The sequence below is a fragment of the Aulonocara sp. 'chitande type north' Nkhata Bay genome, linkage group LG4, assembly GCF_057382095.1.
Source record: "Aulonocara sp. 'chitande type north' Nkhata Bay isolate Kocher_YH1m ecotype deep benthic linkage group LG4, A_spYH_male_GT1.1, whole genome shotgun sequence".
Classification (NCBI taxonomy): Eukaryota; Metazoa; Chordata; class Actinopteri; order Cichliformes; family Cichlidae; genus Aulonocara; species Aulonocara sp. 'chitande type north' Nkhata Bay.
Genome location: NC_141347.1, coordinates 8762839 through 8788148, shown reverse-complemented (window position 1 = coordinate 8788148; position 25310 = coordinate 8762839). Strand labels below are relative to the sequence as shown.

General features: G+C 40.5%; 1 protein-coding gene across 6 annotated transcripts in view; it reads right to left on the bottom strand.

The window, feature by feature from the left end:
• LOC147331912 (uncharacterized) overlaps positions 1-25310 on the bottom strand; it is a 133338-nt gene that overhangs the window by 41694 nt on the left and 66334 nt on the right. The window contains exon 1 of one of the 6 annotated variants that reach the window (XM_086288249.1): positions 7766-9686. The exons of the other annotated variants lie outside the window; for them this stretch is intronic. Coding sequence (XP_086144375.1) covers positions 7766-9164 — 1399 coding nt within the window. The 5' untranslated portion in view covers positions 9165-9686. Of the gene's footprint in view, positions 1-7765; positions 9687-25310 lie in introns of those variants that run through there. 6 annotated transcript variants of the gene reach the window in all.

Genomic DNA, 25310 nt, shown 5'->3' with positions numbered 1-25310 from the left:
AGCTGTATGCCAAGAGTGAACGAGACATCGATTCACTGATCCACACTACCAGGCTATACAGCAATGACATTGGAATGTCATTCGGACTGGAGAAGTGTAGTCGGATGGTATCAAAGAGAGGGAAGGTAGTCAGAACTGAGGGGATTGAACTACCAGAAGGCAACATTGCAGACATAGAGGACAGTTACAAGTACCTGGGGATCCCGCAGGCAAATGGGAACCAGGAAGAGGCCGCTAGAAAGGCTGCAACCACCAAGTACCTGCAGAGGGTCAGGCAAGTCCTGAGGAGTCAGCTGAATGGTAAGAACAAGATCCGGGCCATCAACACGTACCCGTGATCAGGTACCCTGCTGGGGTAATAGGCTGGCCAAAGGAGGAGATAGAAGCAGCAATATCAGGAAGAAGGAACACGAGAAGCTGGAGAAATACCAAGGGCTCAGAGAAGAGCTCGAGAGGATGTGGAGGGTGAAGGTAACGGTGGTCCCCGTGGTAATTGGAGCACTAGGTGCGGTGACTCCCAAGCTAGGCGAGTGGCTCCAGCAGATCCCGGGAATAACATCGGAGATCTCTGTCCAGAAGAGCGCAGTCCTGGGAACAGCTAAGATACTGCGCAGGACCCTCAAGCTCCCAGGCCTCTGGTAGAGGACCCGAGCTTGAAGGATAAACTGCCCGCAGGGGCGTGCTGGGTGTTTTATATATATATATGTCATCTGACCTACATGCTGCAAGTATTAAATGTGCTAGAAAGGTGTTCTTGTGGGAGGCGAACCCAAGGAGCCTTTTATGTGGAAAGTGGTGGCAAAGAGGATCTGTGCTGTCTCAGCAATAACACACAGGTATGTAGAAACCTGTGTGTTATCCATTTTATATCTGCTTTTAGGACCTCAGATTGCTAGTGTTTGTTGGCTGGACTGCATTGTGGTGATATATGTGTTTGTAGATCACAGCATACAATTTGCTGACTAAAATGTCAAATACAGAGAACAAAGGATACCATCAAAATTATTCTTTAGTTACTCAGTGAAACTCAGAGAAACTCAACAACATGGACCGCAGACACATCAGGACTGCTCTATGGTTTCCACTATATTTCATACCCTGATTAATAAACTGGTGGTTCTATTGCTCGGTTTTCACGGTCACATTACTGCACCCTGGCACACCAGCAATATGACTCATCCAACATGAACAAGTCAGATCATCCATACCATCATACCATGCTACAGCTGCTAGCAACCAACTGCACATGCTGGTGTCTGTAAGTAAAACAGAGAGAGAAAGAAACAGCTGACTGCTGTGTAAATCAGAACATGGCCATACTACTCACTGTCATTCCCCTCTACGGTGCATACCTCCACCTGTCCAGGCTCTCTTCCTCCTGCTCCCTGCTCACAGTACAGATCACAATGAAGTCTACAAACTCCAAACATCATTGTACACGGAGACTCCTGCCTGACCTCATCTGTCAACCTGTCCAACAAGAATGAGCTCAAAACATGTCCCCACCAATATCCAGTGATTATTGAATTGTCCCCACCAATAATTTGATCTCTTCGAGTAAAGAAAAACAAACCCGATAAAAATAAAAAAAATAAAATCTGTCAACGTCTCATTCACCCAGCGGTGCAGAAAGAGTTAAATTACGTTCTCTACTGGAGTCCTACGTCATGTGACAAATATGGCCAATGCGATTGGCTGTGCCTTTCAGGGAGCTCTGTTTAGTTTTAGCAGCAGCAAGTCTGCGCTGCGAGGACCTGCAAGGAGGAGAGGAGGATGGCAGCAAAAAGGAAGAACCTGGATATAAGAAAGTATTTTTCAAAGAAACCTGCAAGTTACTTAAAGTCAAGTTAACTCGTAAAATGTGTCCGTCTTAGTAACGTTACAGGCTATGCTAGGCTTTGGCCCACATCGGTCTAAAATTGTATGTAACCATGAATAACGTGTTTTGGAAACTAACTGCACAACATGCAGCACTATTAGTTCTCTCAGTCTCAGAGCAGCATTTCTAATTTTGATTGAAACTGTCAGAGAAAACGGCAGCTTCGAGCAGCCAGGATATTAGTTTACAGAGGCTGTTAAAAATATATGTCTAACGTTAAAATGTTGGTGACACAATAATTCCATCCTAATGGTAGTGACATATTCATAGGGTTAATTTTTGAGACAAAATATCATGAGGTAGTCATGATTTTGCAAATATTCCACCTTGTAGTGCAGTTTGCACAAATTGTTTAAAAATGCACTCACCCTACAAACATTACTGATGAGTCAAGATCTGCACAAAGTGACAGAAACACTGAAGCAGCTGCACATTTTATTCTTATTGTCATGTTTGTCCTATTTGTCAGGTGACAGAAGAACCAACACAAAGCTCAGAGAGTAATGGTGATGCAAGATCACAGGTGAAATTGGATGATGACTTGATGGTTCATGACTGTATTTGAAGCTCATGTGTGACTGCATGTATTTGGAATGTCTCACTGTTATTGATCAGGTGACAGAGGCAGCTCTGCCATGTTGTAGCTCAGAGGTGAAGAGCCGAGGTCACAGGTGACTGACTGATGATTTGGTGCTATAGATTAACTAGTATTTATTATCATGACAATTGTTAGGCTGCTGATGTAAATTGATTCATTAGTGTATATTTGACAAAGAATCTGAATTGACATGTCTCACTTTTTATATGGCACGAATCAATGTGTTATTTTATCCGGTGGCAATATGTCTTAGTGCAGTCAGAGGGGAAGAGCCAGGGCCAAAGGTGAGGCACATCACGCACATAATAATAATTTTAATCTGAGGATAAAACGCAGGTACTGAGGCTAAAAGAAGCTTCAGTGCTCTCAGAAGACTAAAAAGATGGCTAAGGTCAACAATGACTCAAATGAGATTAAACAATGCTGCTGTGTGTCCACCAGGAGAGCCTGGACAGTATAGATGCAAAACCAATATGCCAGCAGTTTATCTCAGTTAACGAGAGGAGCAGGCATGTGTTTGGCTGCTTCACATAGTGGACATTGGGTTGTTGTGTGGGGCACCAGTAGTATTAATGTCTGTTGCTGTAACAGTAGTTCATGTTTAGAATAAAAAATCCCAGCTCACTGATTTGATTGGAGCAGTAGTGCCTAAAATGTTGCATACTTTTGCTGAGAGATCTTTTGTGGTAATCTTAGATGAGTAGCCAGCAGGTCATTCAGTGTTCCCTTAGTGCTAATGTATCAGAGATGTTGGTGTATTATAACTGAAGTAATGTTGTTAAGTCCTTAAAGTCATATTCTTTTATTGTCATGACTGTGTTTGAAGCTATTTTTATTTTTGTACGATACCTGATTTATATGGAATATGGCTGAAGTAAACTAAAGTCTAAAATACTTAGTCATTTGTTTAATAGTAATTTAACATTATAAAATTGACGTATAATTATATGTCATAATTATATAATTCATTATATAATTATGAATTGTAATTTTAAATGGTTTAAAAGTATGTAGAATAGCATATGTAGGCAAGTATATTTCTCCTTTTGTTATCAAGAAGCAACGACAAAAAGGAAAAAAAAAAAAAGAGAAACGGGGCAGGTTCGGTTGTTGACTCATCCGTCCCCACCAATGCCAAAACCAAATCTACGCCCTTGGCTCAAAGTAGATACCTAATGTCATACCCTCCCCACCATGACCCATCACCAGTCTCTTACTTCACCACCCTCACATACTTCTTTACTGCTCCTGACTTCCTCATATAGTACTAGTTTTTTTTCTGTTGGACAAATTATAAAATTTAATGTTGAATTTAAAATAATTAAAACAATGAATAACACTAGATATTACATTTAATACTTAATTGAGCTGCAGTTAACAGATATTGTAGCAAACTAACAATTTAGTAAATTGTGTTTATGAAATTTTGTAAATTGTAAATGAAGGTGGAATAAATCAGAGCTTTGTTTCACTCCTTTCACTGGCTTTGTGGCTACACTGAAGCACAATACAAATTGTTTAGACTTATGAAAGATGACGGTTTGGGTTAAATATATGCTGTTCACATCATTAACCCTGCAAATTAAAAAGCACTTAAGTATAATGTGCCTCATTGGTTTTAGCCTCACTGTTACAAAAAGCAACTTTGTAACATTTGTGGTTATAACTCTTAGCATTTAGCAAAACGTATTCAGCTAGCAAAATTAAACTAACAAAACATGACCAGAAGATGCCATTTCCAGCTTTTCTGACAACAAACAAACCAGGAAGTAAAGTACTTATTTTATGTAAAAACTGTTTTGCTGATTTATTTGATTGTGTTCTGACCTCCAGTTAAAAAACAAAAACCATGATCTGTTTTGGGCTACAGATGAACCAGCTGCTTTTTAACGTTAGTTTGCTGTTATTAACAGGTACCAGTGATACTACCAAATTTAGCAGAGTCCAAAAAGAGCTTTGAGTGCCTAGTTCGAGCACAAAACACCTATATAAGTACCAGTCTCAGTCCTTTGAATGAGCTCTAAAAACCACAGGCAGCTGCTGTAAGCTGTGTCTTGTTTGTGAGTCCAAGCACATAACGAAGCTTTTGATGCCATCAGCTGAAAGACGTGTCTTAAATGAAAGCTGCCGTTAGCTGAGCCTAACTGTTCTTAATATCTGCTTATTTTCAGTCTGTGTCGTGTAAGCTCAAGATTTGAGCCTTGCACTTGTCTGCCCCCTCCCTTCACAGTTGTGTACTTTTTTGTGCGTGTGGTACGTGTAGCTGTGAGTCCCTTCTGTGCTGAATGAAGACAGCACCTTAAGTTGCAGACATGCTGTCTGTTGTGAGTATGTCTGTGTGGGTGTGTGCCTTTAGAATCCCAAAGATTCACGTCAGTGGAAGCTGTTCACCTACACACACATACTGTGTGTATGAACAAATATGCACACACACAATTCTAGAAATAGCCGCTCTATATTTGAATGAGTACAGTCAGTGTCAATGTCTAATCAATGTTCCAGCTTTCTGTCAACTGCAGGCTGCAAAACAAAACAACACACTGAATGGATGGATTAAACAGTTAGAGGCATGCAGTTATTCTAAAAGTAAACCAGCAGAAGCCATTACAATAAGAGCAAATGGTACATATTAAATAATCTCAGATTGGGTCTATTCAGCCTATTCTTTTATGTTTTGTCACACAAACACTTCCAATGACTGATACTCACATTAAACATGGACACAGTTTCAAATAATGAGGTCAGTACAAGTAATCTCTGCGAGCAACTGGATCAGGCTAGACTGCACTAAACACTATGTTTCAGGCAGTTTTTCCTACTCTTGCATCTGTATGACATCAGTGACAGCGAATATCCTTAGAAGGTCATTGCAGGAAAACAACTCTGGCTGATCAAACCTTTCACGTAGGGCAGCTAATCAAAAATAAGCCTTCAAGTAAACTAAGGCCCTGACTGAGATAAACGAAGATTATTTTCAACTATATATCATGCAAAGCTACTTTAGTAGTCTTAAAATAAAGGTATGGTGCAAAAAGTGAGCAGAGCAGGGCCTCTCTACTCAGTCTCGGAACATTAAATGGACTGACTCCTCATAGCGCTTTTCTACTCAACTCAAAGCGCCACGTTCACCCATTCATACCCATTCACACAAGCACTTTCTTCTATGCTTTTTAAATACTTTCTACCTAACACTCACACACATTCACACTCTGATGGATCCTTCAGAGAGCAATTTGGGGCATGCATACAGGGGGAGCCAGGGACCAAACCACCAACCTTCTGATCAGTAGATGACCTGCTCTACCTCCTGAGCTACAGCCACCCTGCAATGATGATGAAACAAAAGCATGGGAAGAGAACAGGCAGAAGATTATGGCAGAACACTGTTATAGATGATTTGTTGTTATAGATAAAAGGCTATAAAAAAGAGTTCTCCCATAATCCTCTGCCTGTTCTCTTCACATGCTTTTGTTTCACCATCGGTCTCAACCTGTGAAAATGTCCTTTGAATATCTCTAGGCACTCATAAAAGAATTCTGCACCATGATCTATGTTAGACACTCATCAGATAAGATGAAACACGATAAAGATGTGATGTTATTTCCCAGACTGATTTATCTTATTCCATCACCTGTTAGGAGAAGATGTCAATTAAAAGAGACTCAACCTTTTACGTTTTTTTTATAGTACGAGTCCCCTGGAGGAGAACGTCTATTGGCCAGACAGCTTTCAATGTAACACTGACCTGGTTATGGATCATACCTCTACTTCAAATACAACATCGTAATTCTTCCTCCCCCTTTGCAAGAAATCTTATAACCTGGTTAAACAGCTCTTGTCTGCTGTCATTTCCTTTATTCTTTGTCATTCTGTCCACATTATTTTCAGTGTGTTTACTAGCCATGCAACTTAGCTATACATTGATTCCAAACTTAAGTTAGTGGCCGTGTAAGATAACCCTCTCATACCTTTATTACATTACTTTATTACACATTACTCCACATATTGACATGTGCAACTGCCATACACTCCTTTCAACTCAGCTCATTAACTTGATTAACTGCTATCATAAACTAGAATGACACTAGATGTACGCTGTGGATAAAAACTGGCTTCTGTGAAAACTGAAACTGATATGGCAGCCTAATAAAGAAATAAAGCCTCTTACTGAAATTTAAAATGCATCTCTTTTCACTCTGGCTTATTGTCTGAAAGGAAGCCACAGCAGACAGCTAAATTTAGCCAAATGTAATTGTGCTGTAATGATATGTGGTCAGTTGAAGTGCAGAGGAAGGAAGGGCAAAGAAAGATCTGCTGCTACTCACGAATTTAGGTGTATAATGTTAATGCTCCAGTGACATAAGGAAGATTTTAAATTTAATTGAAGATAATAAACTCTCCTGGCAAGGCAAAACCCTCTACACATTTAGTCTTCATGGTTTTGATTTTGCTAGTGTGGGATGCCCCTCAATATACAATGTGGCTATGGGTTGAAGTAACACTATTAATTTAACTACCTTGGGCTGCTCCAACAAGTTTGCAATGTCCATCTCACCAAATGCATATACATTTTTGTGAAAGCAGTGGGCGTAGCTACTACTACTACATTGTCACAGTTTTTCAAGAATGCAAGTACACAGCATGGAAATAAATAAAGCCAATGCAGAAGTGCCTAAAACTTAAATTTTTGTATAGAAGCCTGTGGCCTTAGTAAGCTAATGACTTTGTGGGTTTAGTCACTAGTTTCAAGTCAACATTAACAGGAGTCACAATGAGGATACAACAGGATGTGCTCACTGGCAAACGGCTTGCGTTTGTTACCCAAGCCATTAGAAAATGAGCATGCAGGGTCACTAGGTCTCACAGTGAGATCTACCATTGATGGACTTTTTAAAGACAGAGCCATTTGATGGCTGCGATAGTCTTTGCTTCGCATGTTTCTACTTTTCTGTTTGCACAGCAGCATCTAATCTCACTATGTCACACAGAAGCATTCTTGCGCGCATGGCATTCTTTTTTATTGGTTAATAGTATTTGGGAAACACTATTAACCAAAACACTGGATTATATTAAGTTCACCTTCTGGCAGATGAGGCATTTTACATGCTACTAGATGTCAGCAAAATGTAGAGAAATATACAAAACAAGTATACGCTGTATAAACTGATTTTTTTTAGTAGAACGTAAATATTATTCAGTCAAGCAAAACTGTGTGCTGATTGGTTGATGCATAGTCATGGCCTCCAGTGACTACAACTACACACATAGAGGGAGTCAAGAAGTCTTACCCGCTGTGTTTAGCTTACTATCTTGAGAGACATTAGCTGACGCTCCAACAGGGGGTGGGACAGGAATTAGAAAATTGCTCTCGCAGCTTCCATGATGTCTCTTTGGGGGTGGGGAAGATGGCAAAACAGGAGATGTTATTAATGGGGAAACCATCATTGTCGCCATTGCAGCAGCCGCCTCGGTGCCGTCCGTGACCGTAAGTGAGCGCCGGACAGCCACGTGTTGGTAGGGCGCCCTGGTCAGGCATGCTGTTCCTGTCATGGTAAAATTCAGCACATTTGGTGCCATCACTGGTGAGCCTCCCATACTGGTGGGGTATGTCCCTGCCATTACCATGGGAACAGCCAGATGTGAACAGTCAGACATTGCTCGTCTCACTGCAGCCCGCTGTGGAGCATCACTACTATGGTTTGTTTTTGTTTCTCTGTTACATGGACGACACGATCCCGCTCTGCCATCCTCAGCGCCATTTAAATCCCGGCACATTCTGGGACTTGCAACCTCGTGCTCTTTTTCAACACTAATATCCTCTGATGTCCACGATCCTGACGTTCTCTTTTCAGTATGGCTTGAGTATTCTCTTTCCAATCCACTCTGTCCAACACTAGTGGTAGTTTTGTTGGCTGAGGCTGCAGGTGGGTCTGTGGTTTGTGCAGCAGTGTGACCAGATTTGCTCAGGGTTAAGTCAGCAGATGGAAGAGCAGTCTCACCAGGTTGTGTATGAACACTTTGTTTTTCTAAATATGGCTTGAGGATTTGGTTTCCAGTTGTACTTGCAGGAAAAGTTTCTCTGTGCTTTCCGAGTAAGTTCCCAGATGATTTCTTCTCATCGTCTTGACTTCCAAGACTTAAGTTGGTGCTTCCAGTGAAGGAAGGGCTTGTTGTGCCTTGGCCAGAAGTCTGTTTTGCAGGAGAAAGTGAGCCCTGGCCCTGGACAGCCAAATCATCTTTGTTGCCTGTATTTTTTGCTTGCAGATTACTTTGGCCAATGTCGGGCTTGGGTATAGGTTTAGGGTCCAAGGCTGAATTCAGAATGGATGTCCCAGGTGAGAGAGAAGGTGAGGGTGATGAAGAAGATAGGGAGGAGTGGGAGGACAGGGGGCTGTTGGGACTTTGTGCTGCACTTCCTAATGACCCTCCTGCCTCCCCCACCCTAAGTCCACCCTCCCTCAATCTCCCCCCTTTGAACTCCTCATCATCGATTTTCTGTGCCGGCATGTTGAAGGTTTGGGCACCTGGAGCCTCGGGCATCACTCTGGACGATGTACCTTCCATCCTGGCTTGCCCTAATTTCACCTGATCTTCCTTCAAAGTTATTCTGGACCCTGCCTGAGCTGCAGTTGCAACCTGCCCCCCCAGTGCCATCTGGCCTTGGCAGTACCAGTCACTGTGGTGCATAGAGACTGGACTGGAGGGAAACAGTGGAGAGGAGGCCAGGAGCGCAGGGACGCTAACGCCAGAGAGAGTGCTGGAAGGTTTGTGTTGTTGATGCTGCTGCTGGTGCAGCTGCTGTTGATAATACCCACTGAATGGTTGTCCAAACCCGCTGCTGCCAGTAATAATCTCTGCTGGTATTGCGTGTCCTTTTTTGTGTAGTTTTTTTTTCTTCTTCAGAGTTTTTTCGCTCTCTCCAGTAAGAATCGTTTTACTCTTGTCCAGGAGGCAGATCTGTCCTCGGTATCCAAAGTATCATGAGCTTAGAAAGCAGAGGAAGCAATGCATCCTTTCTTTTTTAAAGTGATGCCTCACAGTTTGTGTGTTGACATGCCCAAAGTGCATGTGTGTGTGTGTGTGTGTGTGTGTGTGTGCAGTGCATGTGCATATAAGTGAGCCAAAAGAAGTGTGTGTGTGAGTCTAGTGGTCTCAGCTTCTCTCTGAGCACTGCACTGATCAGCTGTGGGGGTAAATTGCACCTTCCTCTCTCTCTCTCGCTCACACTCTCTCCCTATGTCTTTATCTCTGTTCTCTTCCTCTCTCTCTCTCTCTCTCTCTCTCTCACTGACATCACACAGTCACATGACAGCCAGGAATATTCCCTCATTCGCTGGAGCGAGATTTCAGCATCCAACCCCTAGCGACAAACATGCACAGGCATACACACATGAAGACAAAGATTGCATACACACATGCGGGGAACATGCATGCACACATGCACGCAAGCACCAGATCAATGGCTGCCACAGTCACTCGTCTGCCAAATGACAGCCAGTGTTCACATGTTGATACATGGCGAAAGACACGCTGAAGACTGTAATCATCCTGGTGAGACTCGTCTCCCTGTTGTATCAGCCAGTGACTGGCCACAAAAGCAGACAAACTACATAATAAAAATTACCACAGTGACGTCGTGAAGTGCCACACAAACGAATTTACGTCTGAACCTTGCACTCTTGTCTCCATTAATTTGTGCCTTCAGTTAAATTGTTTTGCGCTTTTTGCATTTTCCCTGTGCAAAGATTTTATCTACTTGACATGAATTACTGAATCAAATCCTTTCATTACACTTATTACTTTAACTGAGGTTCAATTAATTTATAAAGGGGCCAAATATAGCTGACATTTTAACAACAAATGACAATGTGACAACTCTGAACTCCAGACATGGGGTTTGGAAAGAACAGCATGCAGCCCAATGGAGCTTTAGCCAACAATCTGGAAATCCTCTGGACATTTTCATCATGTTTTTAACGGATCTAGGCCCATTTTCACTTTTAGTGTTGGGGATGTCCCATGATAGCATTACCTTCAAACACCACAACCAGCTACTTCTTGCACACGCATGGAAGTTTCAGTTGTGAGCAGTGTTGGGATAGTTATTCATGCTACTGCCTAAAATGCCCATGTTAAAGTAGTTGTCATGTAGTTACTAGTTAACACTATAAACCTTAGGCTATGGCTCCACACACTAACAAAACCAACAATACAAAGCAAAGTTAAAAAAGGTTTGAAGGTTCCTTTGTAAGTGCGCATGCGCCATTAGCGTGCTGCCTGCTGTAACCCTAATTTCCTTCGGGATTAATAAAGTATTCTGATTCTGAAAAAAACAGACCAACGACACTTGAAATTCTACTGTACTGTAGTGAGTCTACTGTAGAAACATGAACAGGTAGAAATGGAGGCTACAATGCTGCTAACTGCTCACCACTTGCCTTAATTACATGTTGACTAGCTTTGTGTTAGCATTAACCAAAGTTGTGTTAGCAGTATAATGCAGTTATTTCTGTCCTGAAAGCACTTTGCATTCTTATCTTCTACTTTTGTGCATTAAAAATTAAAAGAAATATTTTCACCGCTCAAAACCTGTAGATCACTCAACCATTTCACTCCTCCCGGCAAATAAACTGAAACCAGATGATTAAAGCAAGAAAACACATTATTCTTTTTCCTTCTTATCCGCTAACTTGCACTTAACTTTGTAATGAAAGTCACTACATATTTGTAACTGTAGCGCAATTACTCCTGTTATTATTGTTAAGAGATGGATCAGCATACATTAGCGGGTGTTTTATGGACAAATGGGCTTCTTCGTCAAAAAAACAAAAACAAGAGATCAAAAAGGGCATAAGTATTAAATCCTAAAATATATTTAATAGTATATTTGCAAAACCTACAACACACTCTGGCCTTTTTTAATGTAGCCCTTTAGCTCCATTAACTTCTATTCGTGAAGAATTATCTTGCAAGTGACCTCTGAAGCATCTCCGGATGAATTGCAGCCAATGTCTCTACAATGGGATTAACATAAGTGCCACCGATTCTGCATTCATAACCATTACTAGACAAGGCTAAATGTTCTTTGATTCAAATTTCTGGAATATATAGTGCTATATATTTTTTAAGGCTCTTGCTTGCCTCCATTTTTCTTGTTGTTACTGGAATTCAAAAAACAAAACAAGTAACAATAAAAGGATTGTTATTCCTATTAATTAGAAGGACAATAATAAGAATTCTTCTTCTATTCACAAATAAGAATAATAACCATTTAACAAAATTAGTTTTGCATATGAAATAATATACACTGCTGTACTGAATGCAGGGATGGATATCCAGAACAGGTTCCCAGAATTATATGTCTGCTTGCCTGTTGATCCCGCTTATCAGTTCCCCTTGTACTTGCATTACAATGAGGTGTTTTCAGTTCGTGTGACAATAGTGACACAGTCTACAGCACAGATATGAACATTACTTTCATTTTTCTTGCATAAAAGGACAAGAGCGTCCAGGGCAGAAATACCCACATTTTACTGCTAACATAACTTCAGTTTTTTGTAAGGACCCGCACAGACAACATGCTAACCCTAAGTTATTCAAGAACCCGCATGATGTTAAAGCTGAGTGAATACCCCAGGCCAGCAACCAGACACTAAACTTCAACAGGTGAGAAGCAGATGAGCAGTCAGATCCATTTCTACCTGTTCATGTTTCTAATGTAAAATTACTGTCACGATTACTTTAAAGTCTCTTTTTGTTCATATTTAAATACTAGGAGAAACATATGTGTATCCTCATTAGGATAGGGATTGGTGTTGGTGTGTGGGACTGATGGTATGATGGTATAAATGGTGATTATTAGACTATGTGTCAGAAGGTGATTCTAGAGAGTAACATGAACATAAAGTAACAAGCGGCATAATGACTTACTTTCTGCTTTCTGTAATTAAGTCAAGTACTGCGTTATTTTTTACAAAAAGTTTTCTGTGTATTATGTGTAATAATTATTATGAGTAATGACCCCAACACTGATCACAGCAAAGAGGGGAAAAACCTCCAACAGGCACAAACATTTGACCCACAGCATTGTAATTCATTTGCAAGAATCTAATGTCTGTGCTGCTCAGTCATGGTGGTGACTCTCAAAATGGAGCAGTTGGAATCGATAGGAGAATCTATAAGGAATTAAATGAATAAGTGATATTGTGGAATCACTAAATCCTTATCAATTCCCATCCCAATTCTGTTTACACTATACATGCTTCCCTTAGGCAGCATCATTAGAAGACATAGCATACATTTTCACTGCTATGCTGATGACACCCAGCTCTATCTGTCCATGAAGCCAGATAACACACACCAATTAGTTAAACTGCAGGAATGTCTTAAAGACGTAAAGACCTGGATGGCCGCTAACTTTCTGCTTCTTAATTCATATCAAACTGAGGTTATTGTACTCGGCCCTGAAAAGCTTAGAAATATGGTATCTAAGCAGATTCTTACTCTGGATGGCATTACCTTGGCCTCCAGTAACGCTGTGAGGAACCTTGGAGTCATTTTTGACCAGGATGTGTCCTTCAACGCACATATTAAACAAATATGTAAGACTGCGTTCTTCCATTTGCGCAACATCTCTAAAGTTAGAAATATCCTGTCTCAGAGTGACGCTGAAAAACTAGTTCATGCATTTATTACTTCCAGGCTGGACTACTGTAACTCATTATTATCAGGAAGTCCTAAAAACTCCCTGAAAAGCCTTCAGCTAATCCAAAATGCTGCAGCAAGAGTCCTGACAGCAACTAGAAAGAGATAGTACCATATCACCCTATTAGAGCACTTCGCTCTCGCTCTGCAGGCCTACTTGTTGTTCCTAGAGTATTTAAAAGTAGAATGGGAGGCAGAGCCTTCAGTTTTCAGGCCCCTCTTCTGTGGAACCAGCTTCTAGTTTGGATTCGGGAGACAGACACTATCTCTACTTTTAAGATTAGGCTTCAAACTTTCCTTTTTGCTAAAGCATATAGTTAGGGCTGGACCAGGTGACCCTGAATCCTCCCTTAGTTATGCTGCAATAGACATAGGCTGCCGGGGATTCCCATGATGCATTGAGTTTTTCCTTTCCAGTCACCTTTCTCACTCACTATGTATTAATAGACCTCTCTGTGATTTGGCGTTATATAAATAAAATTGAATTGAATCCCTAGTAGACTGTGAATGTTTTAGGTGGCTGTGCACATGTAGCACATATATCACTAACTCAAGCTAAATTATCTGAGGTAAAAGTAACTTGTCAAAAACATGTCCCACATTTAGCTAAATATATTAGTATAAGAGATGTTGACCAGATGAGTAATAAATTCCACTGAACATTGTGCTTGTTTTATATTAATAGTGATGCAAAATGGACTAGTGAGAGATCTGACTGATCTGACCAATTAAGACTAAATAAGAAAATGAATGAATGGATATCTCATCATGTAAAATCTACCATTTAAAGAATATCTATATTTAAAGTTAGGGCAGATAAGTATATAAGAGAGTGGATAGGAAGTTTAAAAATTTAAAAAAAAAAAAAAAAAAAAATTTTATTTATGAAATATAGCACGATATTTTTATTTATATATGGACAAATTACAACAAAAGTTGCCTGAAGGCGACTGGTTGGATCTGTTAATGCAACATGGTCATGGCGAAGTGAGTAGTGGCTGTCTTTTGTGCACGGTGGTATTAAGTGTCACCAAGAGCGACTCATTAGGTTTGATTGCTCTGCATGCCTGTGTAATACTCAAAGCACAAGGCAATGGTGCCCTTATTACAATGACATCCACAACACACCAATAATTAAATTAAGATGAAGTCCAAACACTTGGAGCTGACGTAGAGTATAAAAAAGGATTTTTAAGAGTTGTGCAGTGGTCTCAGCCTGGGACAAACCTTTGTAAGGAGGAATAGAACTCTTTCATCAGCTGTCAGTATTACATTACATTTCTCTGTAGGCTTGTTCAGCAAAGTGAAATTTCCAGGCACTTTCTAGGCATTCAAATGATGCTGTTTCCAGAGTGACCTGACATTCTGTGCTGCACTCATATCACAAACACCATGTGCACTGCAGTGAGAATAAATTGACTTCAAGGAGTGCAACCATCTGGAATTCAGCATTCTCTCTTGGCACAATCTACTAGAGATTCTTATGGTTGCCTAAAGGCAGAAGTAACCTTTCCAAAGGACCAAGGTCATGTTTTTAAAGGGGATATAGCTCTCATAATATCCTGTATGTACGTCATGGAACTCTAAACTGCAATGATGACTGTCTTGGAGCAGCGATGAATGTGAAAGTCCTGGATATATTAGGTAATAAATGACAGTTGGTTCTCTTACTCAGTATCTTGTATGTGGAGGAAATGTGCAGGTGTTAAGGCCTAACTGATTTGGAACGAGGCCAAATCACAACTGCTAGATGACTGGGTTGGAGCATGTCCAAAATGGCAAGGCAAGCAGGGTGTTTCTGATCAGCAGCACTGAGTACATACAGAGGTGGAAGCCACTAAGAACTAGCAATCATAATTGACTTAACCCTTTGAGATCAAAGTCCTCCAAGTTGCCCTCCTCAAAAAAGGGGTTAGGGATACCAGCGATGATGACTTAGACGTCAGTCCCCAGGCAGCTGTCTCCTGCTAATGTTTTGTTCTAGTAGTATCAGCCAGCAGTGTTACCTTCATCTTAACATCTGAGTCACCAAACAACCTGCGTGGCATTAGCCTTGAATTTTGTTTTACCCACATGCTAAACTGACAAATATTCAGAAACTACAAGATATCACATTACAAATTAAATCTCATACATTTTTTCTATTAGTGTAGAATTTTTCCATTAGGGAGTTCCAGGCAAAACTTTAATGGAAAACTGAACCTAATCCTATTCTATCAGTAACACTAACCCCTAAAGACCAAGTCCCATTCTGAAACCTGAAGATGAGCATTTTTGCCGTCATCTTCTCTGTGTTTTGAAACTCTATGTTATGAATGATAGGATTAATAACATTATTTTACAATGAATTTACAAAACTAGCTTACCAAGGTCAAGGTCAAGGGCCTTTTTCTCATAGTCTTCTAAAAGACCACAGGAGACACCAGGCACTTCTTTGTTGGCTTCACTTTTCAGACCGAAAGCTACCTTCATCTTTTTGTACTGCCAATGGTTCAACACTTAAAATAATATTAAACGATTAAAAGTACTTTAGAAAGACAGAGAATGTAGTAGAAAGCACTACTGAATATGTAGACAGTAGATAATCTGCCTCTTAAAGCAACTTGGGGCAGTCGAGTGTCTCCATCAAACACCACTTCACCCCTAATAGATGCCAGGCCTGTGCCAAAAGAGCAAGAACAGCTCATCAAGCGTGACTGAAAATGAATGAGTATTATTACATAATTATCCATAAACAATTTGTCTAGTGTAACCAAATGAGAGGAAGACATTAGACCGTTGCATAGCTTCAACAGACTTAGAAAGGATAGGTATTATGCAAAAGATCCAGGCACCACTTATGTTTGAGTATGGTTTAACTCACAACTGGGTTCAAGGTTTAAAGTGTGACAGATGACGACTTCCACTTTGTATTCAGTCCTTTGTAGGTACCTGCTGAACTATCAGATCTGAAGGATTTGTGGCCTGTAGCCAATACTCCATACATCAGGTTTCACTGTGTTGCTAGAGTACAGTGCAGTTCACCATGATGACACATAGTTAATATTTCACAGCTTTGTTTTTTCAACACTTCGTTTCCCTCTAGTACAAAAAAGAATATTACAACTAGTGTCTACTGTGACACAATCAAGCTCATTTCAATCAATCAATGAACTAAATGGCTAAACCAAGGCTTAGTATAAACAGATACATACAGATTATTTTGGACTTTGGACTATGAACCTTTAAAGCAGAGATGAAACAATCTTTTAATGAAACAAAAGTTGGATCATTCAGATTTGGGCAGAATCTTGCACATCTACATGATGCCTGTTTCTTTTGTGTCTCAGTGTCAGTCAGTGATGTTAGCTTAAGCACATTGTGTTTTTCTACACTTGTAATTGACACAAAGTTTCAATCCCATTTTATTACCAGTTCAGGAAACCAGATAATTATAAAGACATCATGTGCTTTTTTCCTACCAATTAAGTCAGGCTGAATTTATAAATATGAGAATCGTCTCCTTGTGACTGACGTGTGATGTGAGAAACCCTCTACCTTAATTGGCTCCATGAGCTGTGAGTCAATATCTCTGCCGATACCATAGCAGCCTCGATCAAGAAAGTGTGGAGAAAGTTGACGCTCGCTCTAAAAATATGTGTATGAGCTTTGAGTTATAGCTCAGCGCTTTGACACAAATTAGATCAATTTTAAAGTTTCTAATTACCTGAATTACTTCAGTGAGTCGTGTTTAAAAGTCACTGTAGCTCCAAATTCTGACCAAGTTAATTAGAAGGCTGAATCATTCGGCTAAACTACATAACCACCATTCCAGCATGGATTGTTTCTTTTACCAAATATTACAGTTTTGTGGATTAATGTTCTTTAAAAAATGACATCAAAGTCTGGCTCCTTGGAGGCAACACATGAAGAAATGAAGGGTGGCTCATTTCTTTGCAGAGTACTGCATGTGTCGTTAAAAAAGAATATCAGATCAGTTTATATGCAGATATGAACCAAAATGAGGTCTCTATGTCAGTTAGCGACCTATTTTTCTCCCTAACCTGACATCCATCTCTGCTGTTTGTCCTATTTGACTGAGAGAAGAGGGGCTTTGGAGAACTGCTGTGAAACATCCAATATTTGCAAGTTACTCTGAGAACTTGACAGTTAATTAAAATCCACTTGAAAAGTTTTTTTTACTGCTAAAAATGGAATGATACTAATAAAAAACGGATTAATAGTTAGTTTGTAAAGTAGCAATTTTTCATTAATGAATATTGTGTGGTGGGTCTAATAACATTATTGGATGACATTTACAAAACTGAAATCGGTTAAAATTCTGTTTCACTGCTTTCACTAAGAATTGACATTTGACTAATGACACAACCATTCAAACATTAATTACAACCTTACTAAAAATGATTATTATTGAACTTTTTCAATAGCAAAATAACAAGATACTGAAGTTTAATTAACTATTATTTACTATTTATTAACAATGATCATGTAAAAATGTGATGACCTGTATAACGTTGAGAAACTGTCTCCTGGTTTTACTGCCGTTACTTTGACTTTCTTGCTGTTTGTACCACACCTTTCCCAACAGGTGAGTCACTCGATACTTACAGGTACAACCTCATGCTTCCATTTCTTCCTTGCCAGATTGTCTCTCCACAACTGCATTGCAACTCCACTGCTTTTGCATAATTCCCATGAGTTTTGCTTTTTTGGAGTTTTGGGAATATTTCTAGTACTCTGCCTCGTGTCTGCCTTTGTTACTTTGTTTGCATGGACTGCTTAAGTCTTAGTTCAGCCATTAATTAAAGAATCTTAATTTTATAGACTTAATAGCTGCAATTATTTGGCATTATTAGGCCTATTTTTGCCTATGTTAGCATACTTTAATTACTGTTGTGATTTTTAAGGCAGAATACTGTTCAGAATACCCTAACCCTATGCACATTGTTAAAGACATTTTTTCTTTGCAAACGAAATTAAAGTTAAGTAATATTTTCAATATTATCTTCATAGGCAAAAAGAGAAACGATAGCAATGAGCTCCAATATTTCATTCCTTTACTCCAGTTCCTTCCTGTCCTTTCCAAGCTTTCTTTTCATTAGTATGCTAACGTGGCTGTACTTTGCCTATGAAAGGCCTGCTGTAAATGCAAATTCAGCCTGGAGAAATTATCTCTGGAAAGTTTGATGATTAGAAATTTGAAGTTGTTAAATACAGCCTCCTGAGTGTAAATGTAAAAATCTGTACTTGACTAAAACTTTGGCAACTCAACCACAGAGCCACTGGGGACACAAATAGAAGCTTGAGGCAGCAAAACAAAATCACATACGTAGACAAAGCAGCAAATGAAATCTTATCTAGTCTTGTGGCGCAGTTTATCGGAGGTGGAGGTCACAAACAGCTCTCTTTTTGAAGGTCAAGGATAAACTGGAGATGAAGGCAGAACATGCCACAGCTGGTTGCCCGTGGCACAGATCAGAAAAGGGAGAGAGAGTGAAAGAGAAACTGTGAGCAGTGTGGAGAGGTGGTGGTGGTGGTGGTGGTGGGGAGGGGGATCTTGTCAGAGCGTTTCTATTTTTAACTCTTCGACCTCACTGAGTGTCACACCCAGTCCACCCCTTCTCCATCCCTCACTTGCAGAGTCTCTGTGTTTCCACGGCAACCGCCTCCCATGTCTCCCTGACAACGCCCTCCTCAACCCTCCTCCCTCCCAAACTACCATCAATGCCGACACCCCCACAGCCCCCACCCACACCCAAATTGTCGATGCGGTGATTATTATGGTTCTGCAGCAACGCGGGGAGTCTGGGAGGGAGAGGGAAAGACGTGATGTGGATGGAGGAGACAGTAAGGGCAAAGAGGGAGGGAGGAGGCAGGGGAAGAAAATGAGGGATGGAGGGCATTAAAAGAAAGGACAAATAGAGAGAAGGAGGGTGGGTAGACGGGGGAATGGGGAAGACAGAAGATAAAGATGAGACATGATAAAGGGTAGAAGAGAAAGCGGGAGAACGGTAGGAATAGAAAGATTAAATAAAGCTAATACATGAGGAAGAGACTTAACCAGAGAGGGGATTGAGGCTACTAAGAAGAAAACTGGGGTGAAGTATGGAGGTGATAAGTCGGGAGAAAAGGAGGGCAAGAAACAAAAATTATTTCCAAAACCTCCCCCTTAGCCCACTTGTTGTTCCTATGACTGGAATTAATTTAAAAGCACCACAGAGATTTTTAATTAGGAAAATTAGAGCTGATAAAACATCAAAGACAATATATTTTGTCCTAAAATAAGAAAGAAAAAGATACATTTTGAGACCCAAATAAGCAAATAGAAGACTGGCAGATACTTCTAGCCTCTACATTGCAATTTTTGTTACGTGCCAGTGAGTCAGAATTGGCAGGAACGCAGGAAGATGGAGCGACTTTCAGATGATCTGCAGGCAGCAGATGGGAAGGAGTGAAAAAATTATAAAAATACAGGAGAAGGAGGAATAGTGCAAACACTGGCATGCAAAGGGCAGAGGAGAAGACAGGTAAAGATGTCAATCTTCAGTCCAAAGCTGTTCTTTAGAGGATCTATGTCTTATGTTGAGCTCACTTGTGAGTAAAATTCTGCATTTTAGAGAGTCTAAACACTACTGAGAGATAAGCAACCTTACATAGTCATCACGTGACTGAACCAAATGAGCTGTCATGATGAGTGAGCAGTCAGATATCTAAGCATGGATAGTTAGGTGAAATACACGTTTCCAGTCTCTACATTAAGATAAACTAACAGGTTGAAGCTACATATTTGTTACATATGAGAGTAGTATCAATCATCTCAAGGTTGGGTGCATGTTACGTTTCTTCCACAGTGTGTCCTTTGTCCATCAGTGAGCCTGATTCTGCCAGAGGTTTCTTCCTTTTAAATGGGAGTTTTTCCTTTCAACTGCCGCCAGGCGCTTGCACAGAGATCTCATAGTTGTTGTTTATTTTCTGTGTTACTGTAGGAACTTTATCTAATAATCTAAGGAGCTTGGAAAGAAAAGCGTCTGGACTTCTTTGAGTTGCTTGAAGTTGAGTTGCTTGAAGACGTTTCACCTCTCATCTGAGAAGCTTCTTCAGTTCTAACGGACCCTTAGAACTGAAGAAGCTTCTCGGATTAGAGGTGAAACGTCTTCAAGCAACTCAAAGAAGTCCAGAAGCTTTTCTTTCCTAGCTCCTTAGACTATGATGACCTGGATGACTGAGAACCTTCACAGACATATTTTTATCTAATAATATGAAGCGCGTTGAGGTGACTGTTACTGTGATATGGTGCTAGAGTTTCTACACTCGACAATGGTGAAAGCGAACATAGATCACATCACTCCTAACTCAGAATTTCTTCACAGTTTCTGGTCATAGAGTATGAAGGACCAGGATTACTTAGGATGAGAAATAATTAGCACATAATTATTCATTACCAATAGAAAAGATAATACTGGTTACGCAATCTTACTTAATTCTAACATAGCTGAAATTTTCAAATTCACCATGTCCTTATAATGAAGCTTCTGGTGCTGAGTGATCACGTTTACCTTGATATTGAGCGCTCTCTGGTTATGGCTAACAATGTCAAAATGTTCAAAAGTACATTTTACTCAAGACCATTAGAGTTAAAAGAAGACTGATACTGTATTCATTAATATTTAGTGGCAGGCGCTGTTCTGAGACATTTGTGACAGTGATTAAGTCAGAAACAGCATGAAAGGAGTAAGGTAGGTAGCTAATGTGACCTATTTATTAATTCAATCATTCATTTTCTTCAACTTATCTAATTCAGGGTTGCGGGAGGGCTGTCATTTATCTCAGCAACAGGGCAGTAGTTGGGGTACAACCTAGACAGGTCGTCAGTCTGTTGGGCTGGAGCTGAGATAGAACGCCCTAGCACATACTCAGTAAGATGCTGAGCCATTAGTTGATGTGGGCTGTCTACTTATGTAAAACATCCATCCATCCATCCATCTTCATCTGCTTTATCCAGGGCCCAATCCGCCTGTCGATCTCCGGCTCCCTTCTCCCATCACTCGCGAACAAGACCCCGAGATACTTGAACTCCTCCACTTGGGGCAGGAACTCATCCCCGACCCGGAGTGGGCACTCCACCCTTTTCCGGCTGAGAACCATGGCCTCAGATTTGGAGGTGCTGATCCTCATTCCCGCTGCTTCACACTCGGCTGCGAACCGTTCCAGTGCGAGCTGGAGGCCCTCATCCGATGAAGCCAACAGAACCACATCATCTGCAAAAATCAGAGATGAGATTCTGAGGCCACCAAAGCGAAAGCCCTCCGCCACCTGGCTGCGCCTAGAAATCCTGTCCATAAAAATTATGAACAGAACCGGAGACAAAGGGCAGCCCTGGCGGAGCCCATCACCCACCGAGAACGAGTCCGACTTATTGCCGGCAATGCGAACCAAGCTCTTGCAACGGTTGTATAGGGATCGAATGGCCCGTAGCAATGGGCCAGACACCCCATACTCCCGCAACACCTCCCACAGGACACCCCGAGGGACACGGTCGAATGCCTTCTCCAAGTCCACAAAACACATGTAGACTGGTTGGGCAAACTCCCATGCACCCTCAAGTATCCTGGAGAGGATAAAGAGCTGGTCCAGTGTTCCGCGACCAGGACGAAAACCGCATTGTTCCTCCTGTATCCGAGGTTCGACTAGCAGACGAACTCTCCTTTTCAGCACCCTGGCATAGACTTTCCCAGGGAGGCTGAGGAGTGTGATCCCCCTGTAGTTGGAACACACCCTCCGGTCCCCCTTCTTAAAGATGGGGACCACCACCCCGGTCTGCCAGTCCACATGTAAAACAAATGCAGCTAAATGAAAGCTGCTGTGTGTAAAATGTTAGTTATGCGTAAACGGAACCATTACCAGCAACTTCAGGAAACATATATATCTGACTAATGCAGTGTTTGTCTAATTTAGCAAAGCTGTTGCTGTACCAGTGTTAGCCTCCTGGCACCAGTGATGCTGCTGCTTATTGTTACGAAAACAAGTCTGCACCGATCACATGGAAACAGTTAGCAATGGCTTTAAACACTTCTTCAAATTTTCCTAATTAGTGCTCAGACAAGCAGCGGTGACAGCTTTGTCAGTGGATAGCAGTCGCACATGCAAAACAAACTCAATCTTAATTGCCAGTTAAAAGAAAAATCTGACACTGAAAACACTGAAAATAAATGTGGAGCACATTTGTGAATAAAAAATGAAATGCAGCCCAGTTTTTTCTAATGAAAAAAGTTGATAACAACTAGAGATGGCACGATACCACTTTTTTATGTCCGATACCGATACCGATATCATAAATTTGGATATCTGCCGATACCGATATGAATCCGATATAGTGTTTTTTAATCAACAAAACTGTTTTTTTAAAATATCTTGCTGCATTTTGCAAGTCTGCAAGTTCATACTCAAGTTTAAAACAACAACTACACTAAAGCTATTCTGTTATACCTGTATACAAAAAAAATATTTCATAGTTCAGCAATACTGATCAATCTAATAAACTTAAACCTACACCATCCTCCCTATTCTGGTATTTTAAAGAGTACTTAGCGTAAATATTAAGCAACCTAACTAATAGGGTTCCAACTCCCAGCAACAACAAAAATAAATAAATAAAAAATAAGGAACCACCCCTCACGCGCCACCTCATGATGCTTAATCGACGTAATCAACCTTAATTTGATGCAGTGTGAAAAAAAATGCACAGAAATCAATTATTTTTCAAGAAATATTAAATAGATTCAACATCTTTCTTCAACAAAATTGCAGACTGCACAGATGGTACCTTCCCAAAGTAAAAAGTACTATAGCTTACTAGGGTATATTAGACTTAATAGTCACTATATACAGTAATTGACTTCTATTCATTTTACATCAAATTAAAACTTTGGGTGTCAGATAATTATTTATTAAAAGCTCGACATTTTAAATGAGAATAAGAAAGAAAAGTATGTCTTTGTGCCCCCTTTTCCCTGTTCATGCCCTATCGGCCCCCCTGGCTAAACTTTGCTAGATCCGCCCCTGCACAGTTACCAGCGTCAGCTACGTAGAAAAAGATCCTCGAGTAGAAAGAAATATTAAATAAATTCTAACAACAGCTTATCAAGCTTAAACGTGCTGCTGTTGTTCAGCCGCTGGTTTCCTCTTTCTGGTGCAAAGTGGGCCAAAAACAAACTAGAGACACGGACTCGCGACAGAAAAGCCGATCAGCTGATCATTTAAGCAGTTTCATGATTGAAGTAGCAGCCGGAGAGAGAGAGAGAGAGAGAGAGAGAGAGAGAGAGGCAGTCGCTTGTTAAGCTTAACGTGGGAATGCTTTACAAACATTCAGAGATGGACTTACACACTTGCTTTACTTCTCTCGGGGATAACTTTGTCGGAGATGAAATGCCGGGTTGCTAGCGAAGCTCCACATGCTATCCAGACCACCGACAGGTCCCGCATGCCACAGCCGCTCTATCACGTGATGCATACTGCTCCGACGTGCTAACGTTCTGAGGTGAGTTACGGCGTGTTGCAAGTTTTGTGAGCTGCTTTCGTGATATTTAATGGATCGGATTACATTTTTTATTTTTCTCCGATATCCGATCCAGTAATTTAGGTCAGTATCGGACCGATACCGATACGTAATATCGGATCGGTCCATCTCTAATAACAACACTAAGGTGACTCAGTCAGATGGACTCTGTCCTCTCTGTCCTCTGTCCTACATTTTAGACCATAAAATGCTTCAAAAATAGAACCAAAATTGGATTTTTGCCAAATGAATGTGACAAAACAATGCTTTGTAAAAACTAAAAAAGAATATTTACAGTTATGCCGAGACACGACAATATTATGACACCTGCACATGTTTCTTGGTGATGATTTCAGAGAGCAGTGGTTCATAGGTGTAATTTCTGTAGCAGGCACCTGATGGAGCCAGTGAGCAGGGCTGAGATTCTACAACAGCAACCTTCTTAACAGCCGACACAGACTGCAACATGACTGTATGCAGTGTTACACAGCCAACCACAACACACTGGGTTTCCCGGTGGTTATCTCAATTTCTAGAATTTGCTTTGATTTAATCTCCCTGGCTCTCTCTCAAGGACGAATCCAGGACACAGCATCAGGTAAAAGATGGTTGCCACTTTGCTTTGCATACCAGAGACTCTTTGTCTCACACACACACATTGACACAGCAGGAACGACAACAATTTCTTCTTTCTTTCGGACTACATGCACATTGAAAAAATGAGGGTGTGTTCGCCTTACATAAGGGTGAAACAGTCACTGTCATCAATATTGTATATGAGAGAAAGATGCAGAGTTAAAAATAGATGGAGTCAAGATAAAGTCAGGAGAGAGAAACTCCCAGACTGGCTGGGTAATAAAAACATACAACCTGCGCAGTCTGGGCCAAATTACACAGAGTGAAGAGACTAACACACAAGGTCATTAACAGCAGCAATTTTTAATATCTAATATTTAATATTTGATCACATCGGAGCACAGCAGCAACCATACAACCAGACACCCTTTGGAGGAAGGGTGGCTGGTTGTCTCTAATATTACTGAAATACTACTGTTAAAAATATATTTTTAATCATTTAACCTGCAATCACTGATTCTATGTTGTTGTGGATACAACCCTGCCCATTTTAAGCAGTCACATAGAAGTTGTGTTTCAGGTAAACTCAAACAGACTCTTTAATAACTCCATTTGTGATCTCTACTAATTCCCAAAGAAAATAATGTACAGTTGTGGTGAAAAATGTACATACACTCACCGTGGACATGACTCTCACAGTAACTTTAAATTATTTATTAGAGCTGTTCTATTTCCAGCATTAGCGTTTTTGCCTCTCAGCAAACACAGAAATACAAGCTACAGGATACAAGTTGGATGAGAAAGATTCACTATAACTGTGGTCATTCAAAAAAAACATCAATACATCACTATGCCTTACATAGTGATGTCAGTCTCACAGTAAACCACGCGAAATACATGTCAAATGCAACACAACTGTCTTCCAAGTACTGTAATGTGTAGTGAACCACATTAAACACATCCTGCAACAAACAGCTGAATAAATTTGTGATTTCAGT